The sequence below is a fragment of the Styela clava genome, chromosome 8 (assembly GCF_964204865.1).
Source record: "Styela clava chromosome 8, kaStyClav1.hap1.2, whole genome shotgun sequence".
Classification (NCBI taxonomy): domain Eukaryota; kingdom Metazoa; phylum Chordata; class Ascidiacea; order Stolidobranchia; family Styelidae; genus Styela; species Styela clava.
Window position 1 is genome coordinate 8662455 of NC_135257.1, and position 23459 is coordinate 8685913.

At 35.9% G+C, this 23459-nt stretch overlaps 3 protein-coding genes across 4 annotated transcripts; 2 read left to right on the forward strand and 1 right to left on the reverse strand.

Moving 5' to 3' along the window:
• Positions 1-12: 12 nt before the first annotated feature.
• LOC120345893 (uncharacterized) lies at positions 13-7379 on the reverse strand. Its single transcript, XM_039415478.2, has 10 exons — positions 7133-7379; positions 6932-7059; positions 5720-5918; positions 5484-5556; positions 3885-3929; positions 2168-2265; positions 1757-1955; positions 1246-1368; positions 796-888; positions 13-462 (listed from the first exon to the last, which is right to left on the reverse strand). The coding sequence occupies exons 1-10, from the start codon at positions 7210-7212 to the stop codon at positions 358-360; spliced, it is 1143 nt and encodes a 380-aa protein (XP_039271412.2). The 5' UTR covers positions 7213-7379; the 3' UTR covers positions 13-357.
• Positions 7380-9710: 2331 nt separating this feature from the next.
• LOC120345333 (protein phosphatase 1G-like) lies at positions 9711-15845 on the forward strand. The gene is made up of 2 exons (XM_039414743.2): positions 9711-9731; positions 11445-15845. The coding sequence occupies exon 2, from the start codon at positions 11502-11504 to the stop codon at positions 13563-13565; it is 2064 nt and encodes a 687-aa protein (XP_039270677.2). The 5' UTR covers positions 9711-9731; positions 11445-11501; the 3' UTR covers positions 13566-15845.
• Positions 15846-15890: 45 nt separating this feature from the next.
• LOC120345334 (menin-like) lies at positions 15891-22936 on the forward strand. Of its 2 annotated transcripts, none has more exons than XM_039414745.2 (10): positions 15891-16158; positions 16659-16847; positions 17093-17177; positions 17504-17631; positions 18199-18279; positions 18904-19073; positions 19486-19683; positions 19806-19937; positions 20404-20562; positions 21730-22936. In XM_039414745.2, exons 1-10 carry the CDS (start codon positions 15904-15906, stop codon positions 22049-22051), a joined length of 1719 nt encoding a protein of 572 aa, XP_039270679.2. In that variant the 5' UTR covers positions 15891-15903; the 3' UTR covers positions 22052-22936. The 2 variants fall into 2 exon arrangements, with proteins under 2 accessions (XP_039270679.2, XP_039270680.2); XM_039414746.2 differs by having other exon boundaries at positions 21733-22936.
• Positions 22937-23459: the final 523 nt, after the last annotated feature.

The window sequence follows — 23459 nt, forward strand, 5'->3', positions numbered from 1 at the left end:
TTTTGACTAATATCGATGAGGGTACAGATACAGTTCTTGTCTGCAGAGTGGTTTTCCACGAGTTATTTTCGCCACTATAAAGAGCTAATTCACTCAAGTGAATGCGTTATAGTTGAAAGATGTAGATATACATTTCATGTATGTAAAGCCATTGCTAATTTTATTGCATCCACGCGATCGTGCAAAATTATGAAAATTGCTTTTTTAGAACCTTTGACCCCCTTCCAATCACCCCATAATCTGGTTACAGAAATGACCCATAACTATAAGCCTAGAATTGATGAACATTGTTGCGACATAAATGATAATCATAACGTACCAATCACTGGTGCTTAAATTTTTTTTTGGATTATGACATTAAAAACTGCTTCTGTTCCCTATTTTCATTGGAATCGCAGTCTTTCCTAGTTTATGACCAAGAACGACGTACTTGCTTTTTACGTCGTCAGCATGAAGAAGGGTCTGAGGAAAAGATAACAAGAGTTGATAAATTAGTTAAAACGATGTATTGACTTGGCCACATATATTTCCTATATCTGCCCGGGGACTAAAAAAATTTTTGAACAATTTTGGCACAGTGTATCGTCTAGCTCTAGTATCGGTTGAACAGCCGCCCCGCCCACTTTATAGGAAGCAAAATACATAGTAAAAAGGGCGCTACGGAAGTATTCGTACCAAGATGACACACAACGTAATTAAACATTCCTAACCTTGTACACATACTATGTTCAGGTTGTGCGCCATCTTGATGCGCATACTCCGGGAACACCGTAAAAAGAGTGCTCCATAATTTACCTTGATCGAACTTTCGTCGTATCCTTTATGGTTATGAGCCATCCGCTTGTTATTGAATATCAGCATAGTTCCTTCTCTTAACTGCAAACTAATCTGAAACATTTGGTTTATATACATTGTAGTATTTAGTCAAAACGAAGAACCAAGTTCGTCCGGTTTGAGAAATAAAAAGATTTGTACTCGTGAATCGGTGCTGTTTTGGCAATTAACAAAAATTAAAATGAAAACGTCAAATTTTCCAGACAACACAGGTAACTGGAAATCGGGAAGCGGATGATTTCACCGCCTCGGTTATTTTGGACTTGATTTTAGTCGAATTCCTATAGGCAAAATGGTGAAATATTCCTATGCTTTCATAGGTTTAGAAAGTATGGTCGAAAAACGAGTTAACCTAATTGCTTATATTTTAATTAGATTGCTACTTTTTATTTGTCGTCGCTGTGATTATACCTGACAACTCTTCTGCTTTAAAATCCGATCGAATGCGTTATGGGCTTTGCAGTAGGCCATCACATCTTTTTGATGAATGCGTAATTTTCCTTCCATTGTTGGATTCCAGTGCACTGCAACAACCTTGAAAAAATATCAATTTTGAAGCGATATCTTTAGGCTCTATCGTTATGATTACGCGGTGTTGCATTATAGCATATGAGAATAGTTTTAGAAATTGAGCAATTCTTGCGCATATCAACCAGTTATAGAAGTGTTAAAATTAATTTGGTAAGATTGCTTTACAGCTGCAGTCGATTTCTTTTTACCATCTTATGATTTTGGCTTTGGGTAAATCGAATTCTAGAAAGCAAATTAAACTATTTTTAAATTTGAATTGTTTTTAGTAAATTACGCGGGTAAATTACTTGTATGTATCATTTTTACAAAATAGCCTTCTTCTCTGGCTATTACCAAAATTATGAATGAATCCAAAATATGAGATTATATAAGAATATTGAATGCAACCCACCTTCCCAAAGTAATCAATTTCTATGTGGGGCTTCTGAATCTCAAACCAGAAAGGCTCACAAGATTCAGTTCTTTTCTTGTACTGGAAAGTCGCGGGAATCCTAACAAGAGAATCAAAATGATCCGGCGATTCTCGACGAAGAATTTCTGCGGCATTCAGCAGATCAGTTAAAAGTGTGAAACTCTTCTTTTCATCGGTTCTGTAATGCATATAGATTAATGCAGTTATCGAATTGAAAGTAAAACTGACAGTCCACTCGAGAATACTGAACAGCCAATTTCAAAATCAAAACGCGATAACCGATTTTCACGGCGTTAAACATTTATATTCTTATAAATTCAAAATGACGCTGATTATTTTTAAACGTAGCATAAAGTATCTTATACAATTTATATTTTAATACAATATTACCTTTTCGGATAAATAATTTGAACTCCTGGAACAACTTCATAAAACGGATAATCTTGAAATGGCCCGTCGCCAATTTGATTTCCATTCTTACCAAAGGTCTAGAAATAATCAAATTTGCTCATGCAGATAATGGAATACGAACAAAGCCACATGGATATTCCTGCGCATCTTGTCTATCTATGATTCTATTTCTAAGTTTTTTTTGGATTTAATTGGTATTTTTAGACTGCATGTATCGAATGCGTGTCGATCATGTTATTTTTAGAAATTAGGCTTTACAAACTTATTCATTACAATGATTAAAAATAAGATGCTATATACAGGGTGATCAGACCAAGTGTAGACAAATGTTTATTAAAATATCTACAATATAAATGTAAGGGAGAAAAAAATAATTTGCAGAAAATAGCAATATAAAGATAAATAATAGAATTCATTTTTATTTTCCGATATATGCTCTCTTTGCTCTCACTACACGCCTCGATCTGAATTGAACTCGACTGCACGAGGCACGTATGGTATCTTCTGAAATTTTGTCCTAACAAGTCATCAATCTATGCCTTTAGTTAGAGCAGTTGTTCTCAATCTGAGTTACGCGCACCACTAGTTATACACGAGAGCTTTTCAAGCGGTACGAAAGCAGTTTTGAATTATTGCAGCAATTGACTTTTGTATTCGCTAAACGGCGTTTATAGCACTACCATTTCTTGTCTTTTATCGCTCTCGCCCGTTACTGTTAACCTAAAACGAAAAGGGGAGCTTTTTCCATTTTTTTGCGTTACGTCACAATACATCTTATCATAACCATACTGAATTATCCGAAATCTCGGACGAATACACTTTGATCAGTGCTAGCCGCTATTACGAATGCTCCCTTATTTGCCGATTTATTATTGCAGATGCATTGTGACATAACACGTAATATGGCGAAAACATAGCCGTTCAGATTTTGGTGGGCAGAAACGGCGAGGGCGATCTCTAAAGACCAGGATTGGAAGCGCTATCAACGCTGTTCAGCGAATGAATACAAAAGTTAATTGATGCAATATTTCAAAGCTGCTTGCGTACCACTAGTGGTGCGCGTACCTCAGGTTGAAGACAACTGCTCTAAAGCATAGATTGATGACTTGTTGGGACAAAATTTCAAACCATACGTTTCATGTGCAGTCAAGTTTCAAACAGATCGAGGCGTGTAGTGAAGGCAAACGTAGGATATATCGAAAAATAACAGTGAATTCTAATACTTAATTTTTAAAATGCTATTTTCTGCAAAAATTTTTTTTTTCTCTCTTACATTTATATTTTAGATTTTTTAATAAACATTTTCTACACTTGGTCTGATCACCCTGTATACAAAGAGGAAAAAAATAGTGAAACTAGTTTTATCAACACAGTTTTATCATGGGCTGTAGCTATTTAATATCAAATAAAATGATACAAACCAAATTTTAAACTATTTTTTAATTGGTATGAATTTCTTAATTGACATTGATTATAGATGATGTCAGTGGTTTGAATTTAATAAGTATCATGTCATGATAAGTCATGATCTAAATTTGGTGACTTTCAAAAAATGTAAACCACAACATAATCTCTTGAAAAAGCAAATTATTTGAAAAAACGAGTCATATTACATATCTACCAGTTTATTGTCAATAGTTGGTATCAATAGTGTCTGTAAATATTTAAATTCAATTATTCGGCTATTTTTACTCACCTCACTGAACAACGTATAAAACTTGGGTCCGATTCTATCACTTATCTGAAATGCACGCATATTGCTCAAATAATAATAGTTTATACCAGGGGCGGCGCGTCAATATGGCCAACCGGGGCAATGCCCCGGTTGTTTTTTCGGTATAATAAAAAATATTCGAAAAATACCTCAATATCGGTTGCACAGACTGTCTACACTAGCCATATTCTCCCGACATGGTTCATTTTTCGCTCGCAAAGCCTTCGCCGAACGTCGACGGGGCGACGCCGATTTTGCCCCGGTTGCTCATTGTATATCGTATTCTCTCTTTTATCTTCCACTCGCCGCGTTTGTCTCGTTTGTTTTCTGTTTCTTTTACTAATTCATCGGGGCCGATCGGGGCTAGCCCCGAAATTATGACGACACAATGCCGATGTTCCTTACAACAACGTGTTGACGTATTCACGCATTCCTCCTCGTTCGTTGGTTGCTTGAAGAGTTGATAGTTTCCTCGCCTTCGTTTTTGTCGCTTGTTTCGCTATTTGAATCAGTTAGAGACCTTTTGTCCATTTGCTTTCGATTTTCCACATTCCTTTTGAGCTCCTCACTTCTTTCCGGCTTCGCATTTCTTAGCCTCAGACCTCATAATGAATAAGGTTGATGCACTACTTCGCACTCCGTTTTCGCAGCTGCCGCTGGAACAAAAATTAGAGGTACAACGTCTTGGGCCTTATCAACCAAAAAATTGTTCACTGGAACAATCCCATGACGGAGGCAAAGCGTCGGCGTACATTCTGCGCAGAAACTTGGGTTCCTCATAGATAACACTCATAGTAACTACCTTTGCGGCGTCTGCAAATTTCTGGACATCATTTTGACGACGCCTATTTCTTCCGCCGACGCAGAGCGAACATTCAGCACGCTGAAGCGTATTAAAACGTATCTCAGAAACACAATGAAGCAAGATAGATTAAATTCCTTGGCTGTTTTATCCATTCACAGAGACGTTATTTCTGGGATGCATGACTTTGATCAGCGCGTTATTGAGCATTTTGCTTCCAAGAAACCGCGGCGTGTTGCATATATGTTCAAGCAGTAGAAATCTAGCAGCATATTTATCTATGAGTGAGCGACGCATGTCCTCATCTTTGCATTAACTTTCCTTTTTTCATAGTAACGTTTTAAACCTTATTTTAGGTTTTGTCTGTTTTCCCGAAGTTTCTGTTAATATGTCATTGTATTTATCTGGGTAAATATTGCCTTTCCTTTTGAAAGAGGTTTCAAAATAAACTATGTCTATATTTATTAATCCCTTGACTTGGACCGGTTTCAAAGACACTTTCTTATCGTTAAAAATGGTCGCTTTTGCCGATTGGTTGTTACCGATGGAATGGTTTTTATACTCATAAAATGATGGGAGAACTTACAGCGCTCATCCTGTCCCCGTAGATGGGGGTGACTTGGTCCCGCAGTAGCTTGCCCCGGTTGTCAAAATGACCACGCGCCGCCGCTGGTTTATACATATGGGAAATTAATACTACATGTAATCGAACTTTCACGAAATCACCGTTTATGAAGTATATATGAAATATTTGCAATGGCGTTTATACCAGATCTTACCTGGCCAGGTGTATCGTCATTTGGAACATCGTGTATTAAACAGAAACCAGAGTTGAGGATTCGACCTAATAAACTGAAGAAGTAATTTTATAATTCATGGGCAATTTCATATCATTGATAATTACTCACAAACTATAATTTAACGGATCGTATTTTTTATGCTAGGATGTAAAAAAAAACAGCTGCAACGGAATTATAAAACTGGTACGTTATTTACATGGTGATATAATTCTTACTTGAATAATCCATTCTCTCCTGAAATATCATTGTAGCTGATACTCGACGTAACAGAATTGTCGAATTTGCTTTCTCGTTCCGAGGTTAATTTCTCAAAGCATTGGTTACAGCTGCAGAAAACTCGAAGCCAATCTAGTGGGATTCGACCACAGTGATTTTCGAAAATTTCGTAATCAGTTGTGAAATGTAGTTCGTTATCTACAAAAGTTATATGTAGAAGATTTACCAATAAAAAATTCCATTCGAATTTGAGTTTGAAGTATAAAAAAATAACGCAATTTTTTGTTTGACAGTTTAAGCGCCATGAGCGAATAGAACCTTGTAGCATAATAGAGCCCTAAATCTAAATTTTGAAGATGGTCTCTTTTCTAGCTCCACAAATATTGGTAAAACATTACTTGCCTACTTTATGCTAGAATAGCACATTTGACACTTAAGCCTCGATGGGATAGCCCAAACAGAGTATGTAGAACTAAAGTGATATTCCTGCTTCACATTTCTTCGTGAGTTTTCTAATTTTAAATCGACTTTAGTTACTGTTACAACCGGCAATTATACCAACGATACTTAGGTTCCTATCGTCTTCATGTTTAATTCAAATGCAACTCCTTCCACTTGCAAATACTTTATCGGTAATTATTGTCATTTTTGGCAAACGTAACTTTGAAAACCTGCATCTAATCTACCAAACTCTTTATAAGTAGGGTTACCATATTTTTGTGACTTCAAATCGGGACGCCTCAAAAGACAACGACCCCTTAGCTGTGATTTTGTAACTTCACATTTTCCGATTTTACTACATAGGCCTACATTCCTGCATTTAAAGCTGTCCCGGCTGTCTTTATTGACCATATTGTTATCGAAATTTCATGCGCATATTCTCTGTCCAAATATCGGGTTCAGTTCGAAAAATAGGAAGGAATTGACGTTAACGATACCGGTGCAAATAATTCGACTTTAGACCAAATAGTATTGGTTTTACATGCGATACGTCTGCCATCAATGGGAATCAGCGGGAAACGAACGCATTCACCTTCAGTAAGTAGGCTAGAGATGCGCTACACAGAAACAACAGTAACGATGTTTGTATATTATGCTGGAAAAGCGGGACCTTTGGCTGACTTATCGGGACGGCGGGACAAAACGCTGAAAAGCGAGACTGTCCCGCCTAAACCGGGACGTATGGTAAGCCTATTTATAAGTAAACTGACCTGCTACATTCGCAGACTTGAAGTAAAAATCATCAGGAAATTTCATAGTATCCAGTGGGTACATGCCAGAAAATGAACGAAAACATTTTTCGCATCGACAGTGAAACCTGATCCATTTTACATGATACCTGCAAGTTCGTATAAGATATTTAAATCCGCATAAAGGTAGTATATAATCTGTAGGATATAATAGGAAATTACTTGCTTGTATGGCCGTCCTTCCATGTGATCGTAATATGCTCTTTGTCCTTCAGATCAAGATTTTCAACTTCACTCGACATTATGCAAATTTGATAAACTTTAGAAATTTTTTAGATCTTAAATAAGGTCTTTGTAATTTTTGATATATGATTATAAGAAGATTCTAATGCAGAGTATACAATTCAAAGTATATTGTAGTCAGGTTTTGAAGCATCGAGTGTTAGGTAAACAGATTTGCACGTAGCCAACGGACCCGTTCTTCACAGACGCTGCTGAAAGCTGCCGTTTATCTCTTTAAACAAGTATGCAAACAATTCGTACCAATCGTATTTTATACACAAAAATTTCATCGCACAGACTGCTACTCAGACCACGCGGTGTAGTGTTTGCCCGGGCCTTGCATCATACTCGACGGTAATACTGTGAGAGCGTTCGTTCCTCTTTATCAAAACCACCTATTGGATTCGAACTAAATATATCCATCGTGAAAATACTGAATAGAAGTTATTTCGGTGATACAGTTCTGTTTAAACGGTTGCAATCTTACGTTTGTCTCAATTTATTTTCAAAATATGAGTTGAAAATTTTTCATCGATCTATTTCTTTTATGTAATTAATACCAATGATGTTGGAAATCGATGAAAAATTCCAAGAAATTTGTTTGCAATTTTAATATTTAGCGATTCCGAACTTGATGTCTACAATCTAGAGAAATTTGATTCCACTGGGAGTTGTTAATCATTTGTCTTTGAATTACATATTGATGCCATCATTGTTGAATATTAGTTAAACATACACGATGTTTTACATAAGTTAATGAACCAAAACTCTGTTTTTTCAATTTCAAGTTGTAAAATTTTATTTTTGCTGAAAATAATATCCAAAAGTGAATCCGCATTGCAAGTCTGTGTAGTCCAAGTAAAATTGATTTTTGTACAATCTTTGCATATACGAGTTCGAAACATCCAACAAACATAACATGATTTTATGGCATTTACTGCTGTTGAAAACTTATATCGTGCCAGTCGCTATTCATTGTTGCGTAATGCACCAACATAACGCTTTCAGCTGACATCTCAGCTTATCACGTAATATTTTCCCCAGAGATATAATCCCTCTACTTGTGAGTAAGTGAGAGTGCCGTTTGAGAAAAAAAAAATTTCAGAAAAAAAAAATTAAAAATGAAATGCTTTTTAAATATTTATTGCAATTTGTATATCAAATGTGCTTTTAGTATGGTGAGAAAATAAACTACTGATTACTGATAAAGATATCTTTTTCTGCTTTCCAGTCGTATCAGTACTTTATGCAGCACGTGTCTAAACACAATTTAAATTTTTTGACAACTTTCTCGTATTTCTATCCTGTGCGTTTGTCTTATGTGCTGTTATTTTTGTTTTCTACCATGGCGGAGTCAAAATAAATTACCTATATTATCTCTCAGTGAACAACAATGTTACTGGACAACACACTGCTCTAAAATTCAAGTGCAGTTTCAAGTATTTCGTGGCGTCTGGAGCTGCCACAAACCAATGGCGAGCTGCCGTTATGTGGCAGCAAATTGGAAACCAATGACGGGTAAAATTTTGGTGCCGTAACCACGGCAGGTCGGGCGTAAAGACAGGGCTGCCCCTGATGGTGACAAAGACATAATAATAGATATAATAGATAATGATTTATTTTCCGAATATATCCAAAAATATGAAATTACAATAAATGGAAAAGAACAATTATAGAATATAATCGGGAGGGGGCGGGCAAGACTGCAAGGTCAACTATGTCGACCGACCGACCGACAAATATTGGGTAAGTTGGAACATTTTTTATGGATACAGTTTTGGTGGATTTGGGGTTAGGTTTCAGGTTTAAGTAGATATAGTTCCGCATGATACACTAAAATCTGTTACATAAGTTTGTGAATATACCAGTAATAGCGCCATAAACCATGGCAAGAGACGCCGCGGTTCGTTCGTGGCAGGAGCTGCCATGAAGTGGTAAGAACTGCGACTCCTAAAATTACGGTCATGGTAACGAGTACCGGTATCCGAAAACCTAGCCTTTTATTCGGGCGAAAGCTGCATGTGTGCCTATTGTACAGTAGCATGATGTTTTCAACTGACATCTCAGCTTGTCACCTCTTATTTTCCCCCGAAATGAATCTCCTCTACCTCTGAGTAAGTGAGCATGCCGTTTGAGCAAATTTTTCTTTAGAAAAAAAAAATTAAAGATAACTTTTTCTGCTTTCCAGTCGTATTCGTTTTTGGGGCCAGCACGTGTTTAAACATCATTTAAAGTTATGAAAACTTCTCTGTATTTGTATCCTGTGCGGAGTTCAAAATAAATTACTGTACCTATAAGTATATATTTACGCCTATATTATCTCTCAGTGACAATAATGTTACCAGACAACACTCTGCTTTAAAATTCCGGTCCTGGCGTCGAGTACCCGAAATCCGAAAAGTCGACGCCACTGCTAGACTTTTTCCCGGGTATAAGCTGCATGTGTGCTGTTTGTACAGTTTGGGCATGGTCGTTCACTTTTATGTGCGTTAATGGGTGTAATTGAGGCAATGAAACACAGGGCTATTACCGTATGTGTGTAAGTAACTCTACAATCCATTTATATTATTTGAATAAATAAAAGGTCCATTTAGTTAAAGTGCCTAAATCTGTGAAAACATTACAAATAAACTGATAAATGACATAAAATGGTTTACACATCTAGGCTACAGGGCTACTTATTGCTGTATTGCCTTACTCAATTAGCGACGATGATAAATTTGTTGTCATTAAATTAACTTCATTAACCTGGTTTACAAAATTTATACCGGTAGGCCTACTCAATTTGGTAACTGTTATAAAATTATTAATATGAAGTGGCAAATAATTTGTATTTCAGTATTTGGTTACTATCTAATTTTTCTCAAGTTTATCACATTCTTCTTACTTTATAATATCTTGGTGGCTGTGTGAGAACTAATTTGATAATTTTAGGTGGGTGAACATGTACCGGTACCACTTTTTTTTGTCAGTTGTCAGTTCGTTCTTTTTTTTGTCAGTCAGTTCTAGTTGACGTGGCTCAAACATATATTGTTTTGCTATACACCGGTTGTGCTTTATTTATCTTTGATATGAATATACCTGGTGGCAATCGTGGCACAAACATTTTTGCATAAGTTATCCCTAACCCCCACCTGGCTACATCATCCAAAACTTATGTCACTACGACGTCACAAGTACGCATAGAGCTTGCCAAAGAAAAGTTACAATCGCCTGAAATGGCATCTCCGCCGATGATAAGAACTTGCTAACGCCAGCGAACTCTCTTATATCGGGATCACCCGGATCAGTAGGACGAGAAAAATAGCTTGCTTGATTTGTTCGTCTGCATAATTTTAATTTTTGGATGACGTAATCAGGTTGAGGTTAGAAATAACATATGCGGAAATGGTTATCTCACGCCAACTAGAACTCCTTGACGGCGTTTAGTGAACTAGCCCCAAGTATTCCATCTTATATATTCTGTACATTTTAAACCTTACCTGACCTTTTTGTTTGCTCCCCTGATTTCTGAATCAGTTTTTATTTATTTGTTTTTATCAGGTATTTTATCTACAGGGGCGGTGACTCCTCTACGACCCATGGGCCGGGGCCACGGCTCATCTAATTGGGCCACATGGGCCGTGGCCCATCAAGCTATGGGCCGCGACCCATCAGGAAAAATTTAATTTTCTCACCAAAATTTTTAATTTCTACAAAATTGTCAATATCAAACCAAAATAAAAATCGCGGAATGCCACCGAATTTTTTTCTTACGATAAGCCTTTATATAAAAATAAAGCAAAATACCAAGCTACAGAAAAGAATACTGCTGTAGTATGTGTACCAGGTTAGGGTTAGGACATAGATTTGTTCAGTTTTTTCACATTATAGTTCTATTATGAGTTCGGGGACTGTCTGTGTTAGCCAAATGACAGAATGAATAGTCCCTCTGCACAACTTGATGGGCCGCGGCCCATAACCTGATGGGCCGAGGCCCAATTCCATGGGCCGTAGAGGAGTCACCACTTCCACTCTATTTTATCGCCTGTTATGATGATTAAGGAGTCGAAATAAACTTATACTCAACCTACTTAATCACTTAATCATCCGAATTTTGTAATTATTGAAAAAATAAAGAAGGGGTGTTTAATCCAATACTTGCCACTTAATCTCGAATCTTGCACCAAATCCGAATCTCTACAAAATTAGCTAAAAAACCACAACGTTGGTCATCAATTTTGTCCTAACATTTTTTACATTTTTATTTCAGCTTGAACAATAACAACCTACTTGTTTAGACGGTTGATTAACACATATAAACCCGAATATGGGTGCCTATCTCAGTGCACCATCTGTTGAAAAAAAGTCTGATGACTTTGATGATTCAGAAAAATTTTCATACGGTGTTTCTCGAATGCAAGGATGGAGAATATCAATGGAGGATGCTCATAACTGTGTTCCATCCTTTGAAAATAATTCATCTCTATTTGGGGTTTATGATGGACATGGTGGCAGTGAGGTGGCTATGTACTGCGCTCTACATTTTTCTGACGTTCTCAAGGATCTTCATGCATATAAAGAAGGCAGATATGAAGATGCTCTGAAAGAGACTTTCATGTCACTTGATAAAATATTACTTGAATCTGAAACTATAAGAGAATTAAAAGTATTAGCAGATCGAGATCCGGATTCTGGTCCTCCAAGTAAAGCAGATATTGAAGCTGCAGAAGCTCAAGAGGAAGAAGAAGAATGTGAGGAAGATGAAATGAAACTTTTGCATGAGGAAGCTACAATGAGCATAGAAGAACTTTTGGAAAGATATGGGAAAGCCGCTAATGAAACAAAATTAACAATAGATGCTCAAAGAGCCAAATTGAAAGAAGAAAATTTGAGCGGTACGAGTGGCAATACAACATCTGAAACAGCTTCTTCAACATCCTCAATGATTAGCAGCAGTGAGTGTGGTGTGAGTAGCTCAGCATCAACTGGTGAGGTAAAAAAAGAAAAGACTCAGAATGATGCTCAGGATGATTCTGTTTCTTCTTCATCTGATATTAAAATGGATTCTGTTTCACAAGCTTCAACTTGTTCTGTATCTTCAAGTAGTAGTGGAGGGGGCGAAGGGAGTAGTACATCTTCATCTGATCAGCCCAGCAAAAAGTCTTCGGAAGATGCTTGCTCATCCAGTTGTGGTGAGCCAAATGAAATGCTTTCAACTGATGACAAAAGTGATGATAAAATTACTAAGGAGACTTTAAAACAAGGGGCAAGTAGTGAAAAATTTCAGCCAAAACTCAAGTCTGTTAAGTTGAAATGGATGACCAACCAAGAGGAAGAAGGAACTCCAGATGAATCTGATTCAGAATCTGATGAAGATGGATTTGATAGTGATGAGGCTGTGGAAGGAAGCAGTGATGAGAGTGAGGAGGAAGAGGATGATGATGAGGAGGAAGATGAAAGTGAGGAAGAAGAAGACATTGATATTTCAGAAATACCGTCTATTGCTCCTGTTTCTACGACCATTGAGGAACCAGGCAAAGATAGTGGCACAACGGCTGTGGTCGCTTTTTTAAAAGGTCATGAACTGCTTGTGGCTAATGCTGGAGATTCTCGTTGTGTTCTAAGTCGAAATGGAGTCGCAGTTGATATGTCTGAAGATCATAAACCTGAAGATGACTCTGAAATAAAGCGCATCAAAGCTGCAGGTGGACACGTCAACATGCAAGGTCGAGTTAATGGTGGATTAAATTTATCTCGTGCTATTGGCGATCATTGTTATAAAACAAATAAGGCAATTGAGCTTGAAAATCAAATGATAAGTGCTATGCCTGATATCAAAAAGGTGAACTTACAACCTGGTGACGATTTTATGATTCTTGCATGTGATGGAATTTGGAATGTTTTTTCAAGTCAAGAAGTTGTAGATTTTATTCGTGTCAGAATACCTCCAGCAAACGATAGCCAAGAGAATTTTAAACTTTCATCCATATGTGAAGAATTGTTGGACACTTGTTTGGCTCCAGACACCACCGGGGATGGGACGGGATGTGATAATATGACATGTATTGTAGTTCGATTCAACACTTCATGGCTTCAGAAATCTAATTCTGCAAGTTCCGGGGACGCAAAAGATATGAATGTAGACAATGTGAAAATAATTGATTCAAATTCAATTGGTGAAGCTAAAATTATAGTCAATAATGAAACTGATAATTTAGATGCTCAAAAGAGCAATTTAAATTTGAAAATAAACGGGGAAAATGAAAATGGTAAAATCATAGAAGATAATTCTGCAACAGGATGTAAACGACCCAGGACGGAAAATAACCTTGATAGTACAGATATGTTAGATCTAACTGAACAAACCACAAAGAAACAAAAAGTTGCCTAGGTCAATTATTTGCAACAAAATAAATTTGATTTTTTTGGCCTGGTATTCTGTCTTAACATGTTGGTTACCTATTTTACATCCAAGGTTATTCCAACATGTTATGATAATCGAGACTGGTTCTCTAGAGTGTATGATTTGAATAATAATCCACAAGTTTTATATTGGGAATATTTGAATTTAAATTTTGATTCATCTCTCACTTATCGAAGTTCATGCTACTACAGAATCAAAATTTTTGAAAATACTATAGAAAATAATGCTTTAATATTCTGTTACTTGGATATAGTCATCATAGATAACGATTGCCACAAATGCAATCATATTTGCAATAGAATTGTGAAACATACCGTATATGATATTCAATTCCAACTCAAGCACATAAATGTTATTTTCTTTTTACATACAAATTGCCAACTAATGTAAAAATGAGAAACTGGGAGGGTGGTTGAGCAATCATTGAAAGCTATTGTGCCGAGGATTGAGACATTGCACACAATTTTGACCAAGCTTCAGATCAGGGATTCTCAAACTGTGGTATATGTACCCCCTGGAGTACATTCAGACTTTTCATGGAGTACATTAAACTGAGTATAAGAATTAATCTTCCCAACTTTAATCTGCCTCAAAATTTTTATCATCTGATGTTAATAATCTGAAGACCTTAGTTTAGCAACTCTTTAGAAAGTCAAATTTCCACCTCGGCAGAAGCCTAAAACACAAATACAGTAACTACAGAGTGTACGTTCGCAGTTTGCATGGCTTATTTCGTCCAATCACAGCATGTAGGGCAATTTTGGGGGTACACAGCAGTCTAGGATCAGTCCAAGGTGTATCTATTAACATAAAGTTTGGGAAACCATGATCTAGATAATGTAAAAAGTGTTTGTGTGGGATTACAAATTGCTTATACCTGATTATGGGTGAATGTTTATTTGATGTAAACTATCAGACTATACGCATTCTTAACAATTGACATAACACTCTTACTTTTACTTGTGTGACAATTATATTTAAGCATATGTTGAATGAACCTTGAAATGCAGTTCATTGTTTGTGCCATTCATGTTTATAATTCTTCATCATATCATAACGTGGTGTCTATGGTGCTACTATGTTTTGGTTTTGCACATATTTGTTTAATTAAACATGTTATTTTTGTTTACCAATTGTAACGATTATGACAACCAGGAATGTCCAAAACAAATTGAATATTCGAATAAATTAGAAATTGGTTATATTCGTTATAGTAAAATCTTATTTTAGGAATAATTTAGAATATTTTCATTTGAATTTCATTTTTTATTATGATAGATAAAAAGTTAGTTCTGACAGAATAAAATAGAAAATGTTTATCACAATTAGACTGCATGACTAAATTTGAGTTATACAAATTTGCAATTGTCTCGAAGAATTTTGGAACAGACCCATTCAGAATATGTTTGATATTTCATATTTGAAAAGATTATTTTAGAATGTATTTGGAATCCTAAGTTATTCAGTTTTTGCCATCCCTGATTTTACAACAATATTTTATCACTGGTGTGTTGTGACTCTTTGTATTGCCAATTCCAATTGAAATTAAATTTCAGTCATCTTACAATATCAATGGGTAGTATCATAGGAATGTGGGTCTTAAACTTTTTCAAGCATGATCGGTCTTGTCATTAACAAGCTGGACCTAAACTCCGTTGCCATTACAGGATATACATCTTTGATTAAAAACCTGTGCCCGCCAGCTACCCAAGGTATAAGAAAATGGAATTGACTATATGTGGAATCTGGTAGATTCCGCCCCGTTCATAACATTGCGGCGTCTGGTAACTGTAATCGTGTCAAAATATGTACGGTAATAAATTATAACAAAACTGCCATGATTGTCACAGAAGTAAGATGCTACTGGATACAAGTTTGCCAAAGTTTTTGAATGGCTATTTGGAGGCATTCCCTGCCTTCTTGTAGATCTGACAATGCTTCAATAGAATTGGGATTTTTTATACAATTCAAAATTGTTCATTTACGTTAAACTATTATCTACTCGTACATTTCGTTTCATAAAGTTTTGTTGAATTCGCAAAATTTTTACTCTCGTGTTACCATAAGTAATTAACTTCAATGAAAAATAACATTTCAAGTTGTGTCTGTAATCATGTATGCCTTAATTGTACCATATTGTAAATTTCTGCTGCCATTCATCTTTTATAAGAAAAGAAATGACTCTTTTTTTGAGTGTTTCACTGCTTTTTAGTTGCATTTACTTATCCCAATTTCCTTTTTTGCAAGGTTTATATGATTTACTACATGAAACGTAATTTTAATATTGATTGTAGCAATTCTTTTGATGGAAATATCCCAAGATGAAAAGTCTTTGTTTCCCATTCAATCATCGGATGGATTTATCGAGTTTTTTCAATTGCATTTGAAACACGCTGCTGATGAAAAAAATGAACCAAACTTGGCATTTTTGTCAATTTTGTTGGGCGTTCTAGAGTACAAGCTTACTCTTAGTAAAACCACAGATCAACCAAGTAGTAGTAGTGCTGAGTCAGATGCTGAATCACTTTATCGGCAAGGTGTAACAAGGCAGGAGTCAAAGGTATGTCTAGTAACAGTTTTGTGTCAATTTCAGTTATCTACATTTGACACAAATCAATAGGTTATCACAAAAATCGGTATCACTATATTTTCGTAGTTGTTTTTAATGCTGTGTGTTGCCTGCCCCCCAAATCTCATTATTATAGTTGCTTGAGTCATTTTATGCTAATTTTTCAAACTACAAAGTATAGGATATCATCTCTTACAGTTTAAGTTTGTGACCTACTGGTTAAAGTGTAAGACCAAATCCCATTCCCACCACCGACCTCATGGTGTAAGAAATTTGGTTGGACGGACTTAACGGGAGGATTCCAGTCTTTTCCAGACCTTCTGAACTATGGTAGCTCGTTATATAGCGATGGCTGCTTATACAGAGCCTTTCCCGGAACAAAAGGCACATAAAAAGCGTGTAGGCAATTTCTAGATTTGTTTTTCTGACTTCAGCGTGAATGTAACACAAAGCATTGCATTACCGGTAAATCATTTTTTGTATTTCACCAGAAAGAAAATGCTCAGACAGACAATGATTCCATTGTGGAATCTGATCTTGACGACTTTCCAACTCTTGATTTTGACGTCGTGGAAGCATTATACTTGAAATTTAAAATACTGGTAAAAGGGTTTATAGATAAAAGTTCAACTGAGAATACAACAAGAGGTGGATATGCAACTAAAGAACTTTGCAAAAAGGTGAATTGGCTGGAAATTTTAGATTCAGTTTATTAGTTCCGAGCTTTATTTAGATTTGAGTTATTAGTTCCAAGCATCATTTGGTTGGTTGAGTTATTGACAACTAGAAGCGAATGAGTTTTGACACAATAGCCTGTTTGATGATATTTTTAAGGACAGTTTTTGATTACGCCCAATTCAGAAGCTTTTGATCAAGTTCCTGCGTAAGAAACCACTAAAACAAATACCTACATACTTTCTTACAGGTTAGCGATCTTATGTGGAATCGACTAAATCCTCATTATCACAAGGATAAAGCTCACATACAATCTTTGTTCAGCTTTCTAACAGGTATTCATCTGAAAATGTATAGAAGTTATTTTCTGAATATAAAATATCCATTGTTGTTTATAATCTTCCTTCAATAAAGCTTTACCAGTCAGTTTGATTTGGTGGCACCTCATGCTCATCGATAATAACACACACCGGATGAGAGGCCGTCTTTCGTCATATGATTGAGCCGTCTATTTGTTCTTAATTTAATCTCCCTAGAATAAATATGAAAATCTAATCTCATTATTGATCTAACATTTTTCAGGTCTGTTTTGATTATTTGACCGAATTGTATACTTATGTAACTTATGTAAAAAAAGTGACTCAAAACAATCATTTTTCAGGTCGACAATTGGATTGTTTTGGTCTCGCATTAATGGTTGTTGCTGCTTGTCAGATACTTCTCTACAATGATGTTCATCTTGCATTGAGTGAAGATCATGCTTGGATAGTACATGGTGATAACTGCAAGGTTATTTACATTTTGTAATAGTGAGTGAGAATCCAAACCTCTTTCAGACCAATAAATATCTGTAACTTGACCCGAAATAGGTTGATTTGGATTTCCAAGGAGGTGCTCCAATTTTTATATTTGGATTTAATTGGTAGTACTCAATCTTGTTAGCTATTGGGAAGTTGGGACAAAGAGAACTTGGAGAAAACAAAAAAAACTAACCAAGGATGTGTTTTCCATATCTGCAGTTAATAATTAAGAGTTAAGACAGTTAATTTTTTTATTATCTGTAACATCATTTTGTTGATGCCAAACTAAATGACTTGTCTTGATTTATTCCTAATTTATATTATCTGAAATGCTGAAACGAAAACCTGGGTATTGCTGAATCATAGTCAATTCAAATTGATGGCCAATCTTATTTCTTATTATGTAATATCATGCTTTTTATTGATTACTTATCTGTACCGGTATATGCTGCTTAAACCTTTGTGTAGGTGTAGTTGAAAATCTTCGGAGTAGGAGTTGTTTCATGCTTCTATAACTAACTGTACATAGAAATATAGGTTCAATTCATTTTTTCAGGAAGCTACTGAAATAACATGGCATGGAAAAGGTAATGAAGACAAACGAGGATTTTCAGTCAATCAGACTAACACAGAAAAAGTTGAGTACGTTCATTCATTGTTATTCTCATTTGCTTTACTTTTGCGTTCTGGTATAATTTGAGTCTATTTTTGCATTGTGTTTGTGTATCTTTTGTCAGTTTTTGAAAGTGTACTTTTAACTTTTGTATATAATATTTAATGGAGTACTGAACTTTATCATCAGATGCAAGTGTCAAATGTTTTCAACTGATTTTTTTTTGATATGCAATCTCTAATGATTCTTTATGGCATGACATTCATTGTTTAAATGTGTGCATGCAATTTCTCTTCTTGTTGTAGTTATATTCTGAATGTTTGTGGACCTTGATCCGACAAAGTGCTACAGAAATATATTTGTGTTAGCGTGCAGCACAACTCTTGAATTAAATAGAATAGTTATTTTCATTCTTGCTATAGCATCCTTGTATTATATGCATGCGAATCCACCGACACAAAAGCATAGAAGAAGGATAAGTAGCCTAGTTAGTCCCTTTGGTCAAAACTATTTCATACATTATCTTCAAAATATATGTAAGTGTAGAATAATCAATTGACCAATACTTCGAAATAGCATGTTTATCAACTGGGGTGACAGTTTTACTATATCATTGTGTAATGAAACACATTTGCTTTGCATATTTAGAGTTGGATGTATCTTCACAACAAAAGTGTCATCTGCAACAGGTTGATGGAATTATCAGCAATGATAGTATCAATTAATCCTTCAATTGATGTTCATTTTGAAAGTAAAACTTTAGCTGATATTCAACTAAAGTTGTTGAAAATTATGTACAAAAATGGAGCCTTGGAAAGGTGAGGCATATGGAACTGTCTGTGTTGAATCTGTATTCTTACCTGTATAGTGCTCGGCAGTGTGGAGAATCTTGCTAAGCGTCGAGCATACGCTCGTCACCACACCTGTGATTACCCTGCGTGGGTTCACAGGTTCAAATCCCATGCGGAGATAATTATGGACTGCTGAATTTCTCAGCGTAACCGCTGGTCGGTTAAGGCATCCTCCGCCATCATGTCCATGCATCTGAAAACAAATAACTGGCTAACTATTCCCATCCTAGACTGGTAACCGGACGAGAGGCCATGATTAAGCCATACTATAAGCTCCTCTCCCCCAGGGATTTTTTAAATCCTAATAGTGACTTTGACTGGATCACTAAGTGTTATTGATATTTACTAATAAATTTTGCAATGTTTTATTGTTTCTTAGGTATCCAATGGGTTTGAGCTTTCTTGCAGATTTGGAAGATTCAGTAGATCTACATGATGAAGCAGTGAAATCAGTACAGACGCATTACAACAATTTACATGTCTTTCCACATTGTGCTAAAGGACATTTCCATTTGAAGCACAATGACAGTAAAAAAGCAATCCATTGTTGGTCAATGGCAGCCCAAGTTCTATCCAAGTAAGTTTCTAAAATCGAAACAAGTACGGCAAGAGTAATGTATAGCCGTTTCTGTGTGAAAGATACTCAAATTTAATTGCAGTGTTTCATTTTATCATAGTATCGCATTTATATATTCCCAGTTATAATTACACACGAGAGGATGAGGAAATATACAAAGAAATAATGGACATTGCAGGAGAATCTATTTCACAAGCTATGAAAAACGATCCCAGTGTGTGTGATAGTGAAGAATGCTTCATGGATTTGATTAAGTGAGGATTAAGATTTTTGGGGAACCTCTCTTGTTCGCCCAAGTGAACAGTCACTGGTCTATTCAGATCTACTGATGTATGCTTTTGAAAAGGATTTTTTATTATATTATAGAAAATTATAGTTTGGAACAGTTAATGTGTAAATATCCAGATTAGTTCCAATGATGACTTTTAAAAGGCTTGTCCTACAAAATCATGTCTTGGTCTGTCATAAGTGGCACATAAACTCATGGTTCCGTTACAGTTGCACAGATATATTTATTTCACACGTAATGTTCAATATTGACGAAACCTAATGTTCAATATTGACAAAATTAAATACAATATTACACTGGGTTCAATATGTATTTTTTTTATTATGTTACATTATTATAAAGTAGAATCAGTATTGCAACACACCATACCAGTGTCAATAACAATTGGTGCTACAGATAATCTGTAATGTCATGCAATTTGTAATTATCAGATTTTATGATGGAATATGTCTGTGGGAAGAAGACAGCTCAACTCCTGTGCTTCATTCATGGTGGGCTAAATATTTTACACAATCTCTCGGAAGATTTTCAACCGAAGTAAGACATTCATTCAGCAAGGAGCTTTGTGAAGTAGAGGAAGTTTCACCCAGGTTAGGTTCTCAGGAAATCATCTGAAGGTCACATTTCCATTGATCTAGTTCAGTGGTTCTCAACCTTTTACTGACCGCGTACCACTTTACTGTTTTTTACTATGATCGCGTACCACCGACAAAGCACCTTTTTTGGCGTGGTGAAAAAGACACAAGAAACATGCAATGTGTGTATTTTAGAATGTGGCACTACATCCTTTGTGGCGTAAAACGCAAAACGAACAAAAACATGCCCATATCGCTTCATTTAAGGTGGGCAATAGCCGGCGAGGGCAATCTCAAAGACCGATAGCGCGCCAGTGCTTTGGACGTTTCCCCGACCATTGACCCCAGAAAAATCACTCTTATACTTTACTATTGCAAACTTTATGCTTATTCTGAGGTTGTTTTGGTATGTTGGCGCATAAAAAACTGGTTTACGTGTTTGAAACCATAATTTTTATTAAAATTAATCAACATGTGCCATTTGCAGGTACTGACATAGCTAAGTTTAGCCTTGTCCATCGCAGCATTTGCGAGGTTCAATTTCGATCACTGCAAAGTAAAGCTCCGCGGAAGACATAATGACAATTAATTCACTATTATTTTCTTGAAACACAACTGAAAACTGACAAATATCACTCAAAACTACAAAAACGAGGCAATGTTTGCAACCATGCTTGAATATCTGTTTGAGCGACAGAAGTGTCTGGGCGGCTGAGTGCAGAAATTGCAATAGTTACGTGTTGCGTCATTATTGACTTATTGCTGATTGGTTATGGTTACGGAAATAAACAAGTAAACTGATGCTTGGGTAAACATCCTTAAACGCTGTTCAGCGAATACATACAGTAAGGAAGATAAAGCGTTGCCGGCATATTTTAGCCAACTGAAAGATTAATTGTTGCAATAATTCAAATCTGCTCGCGTACCACAGGTTGAGAACCACTGATCTAGTTGCAAGTGTATCCTGAACACTGACATCTGTCCAATACATGTCACAAACCAAAATGAGCAATAGTATGTTGAATATAACTTGACTGAAATTGTATTTTCACCACAAATAGTTTCACATTAATTCTACCATCTTGATTCGAATTATATTCAGGTAACATAAGCCTGTGCTGATAATATGGCTCTCCCAAAAATCCACAATCATGGTAAATTGAGTGTTTTGTTACATTACAGCAGTAATGCCAATGACGTTACGGAGGATGAAAATCAGCTTCAACAATCAAGTACGGAGAAGAAGCTCAGTAAACGAAATTTAAGAAAGGAAGATGTTTTATCAAATGACAATGCTGCTGAAATTTCACTACTGGGAGTGAAAAGTGTCAAAATGAAAGGGCTGGAGGAATTGCTAATTGGAAGTAAAAAAATAAATGCACAAGCGGTCAGCCTCCAGCTCACAGCACAATCGCAAACTCATTTTGCAAAGAGACATTCAAACGATTCCTATATGATGGGACAATCTGGAAGGGTGAAAAAACCAAAAAAGTTTTTTGAATGAGCCTTGGAGTTGGTTGAAATGAATGTGGATTGTTTGAGAGGAGTTGAAGTCAAATTTGTGTGACAGGCTTCTCCCAGAGGTGTAACGAAACTGTTACATCTACTGTTGCCAAGCTTGGATTTAATTTAAAGCCATTTTGAAATAATGCTTTTTGGTTAGAATGTGACACAGTGGGGCTATTCCATTCCAAGTGACACTTGCAGAAATTTTGCATGTTGTTAGATGCAATATATTTTTACATTTTCAGCTACATGTTCTGTTTCATTGTCCAATCAATTGCTTTATTGAATATGGAAAAAATTGCAGAAAAGTTACACGCAAGACTTACTTGGTGGATATAAAAAATAACGTAAAATATAGCGTGACACTACAGGACGCAAAATCCACCATGCATTAACGTTTTATTGTGTTGTGCTGTAAATTTTTGCGATGGTACAACAGGGCCGCATAATATTTTCTGATGCAGTAGCTGAAGAACCCTTATATGCGTTGCTCAAGTTACTTAATGTAACACTGTAAATCCATCCCAATAATGTGCATGGTGACACTACAAAACATTTTTCCACTTCGGAACAGCGGCCTCCATCATCTCTTAAAATTCTGGTAATAAATCATTAAATGGGTGAAGACATGTTCTACAGCACTGCAAACATTTAAACTTTATTAACTTAAATCCAGTGCGTCTATTTCATATGAAATAACTGTATCACTAATCATCACAAAATATGTCAATCACACAAAAATTTCTACATTTCGGGCCATTTTCTAAAAACCATCAAAAACTTGAGTGAAATTTTAACTTCTTCGGTGAAATGGATGCAGTCCAATAAAATCCCAATGTCTTTTATATGAAAAATACAAAAAAATTACTTTCACTTAACTTTTGCTTGGAATGGCCCAGTGATGGTTGTATATGAATCTCCAATATTGTGAAAGGAGTGCTGAGACTAAAATGTCAACAGTTTGAACAAAAAATAAGCTGCAGTCCGGAGAAAAACAACATTTTTGGAACTAGCTACTTGCATTGCAAATATGAGTTCCAGTCTGTTACCAGACTACTTAAAAAGAATTCAGGATGCATTTTAAATCCACACTTCACTGGCGAAAAAACAAACTAGTCTAAAAGTGCATTTTAGGTATGTGTATGTCTGGTGAAACTGAACGGAGCTTCAGGTAACGAAACACAAAGGTTTCCATAATTATTAATTAGCTGAACTGAAGGGATTTATGACCTAATAATAGTTTAAACAAAGCTTTATTGGGAGCTGTCTGGAAAGATCCCTTCTAGTGAAGGACGACTAAATAATGCCTTTGAATGCTGGCTATCCATAATCAAATCATTCAAATGTTTATCTTTTTCTTCATAAGGAAGGGCCTGCCTGCACTTCAGACATAGACTGCAACTCTT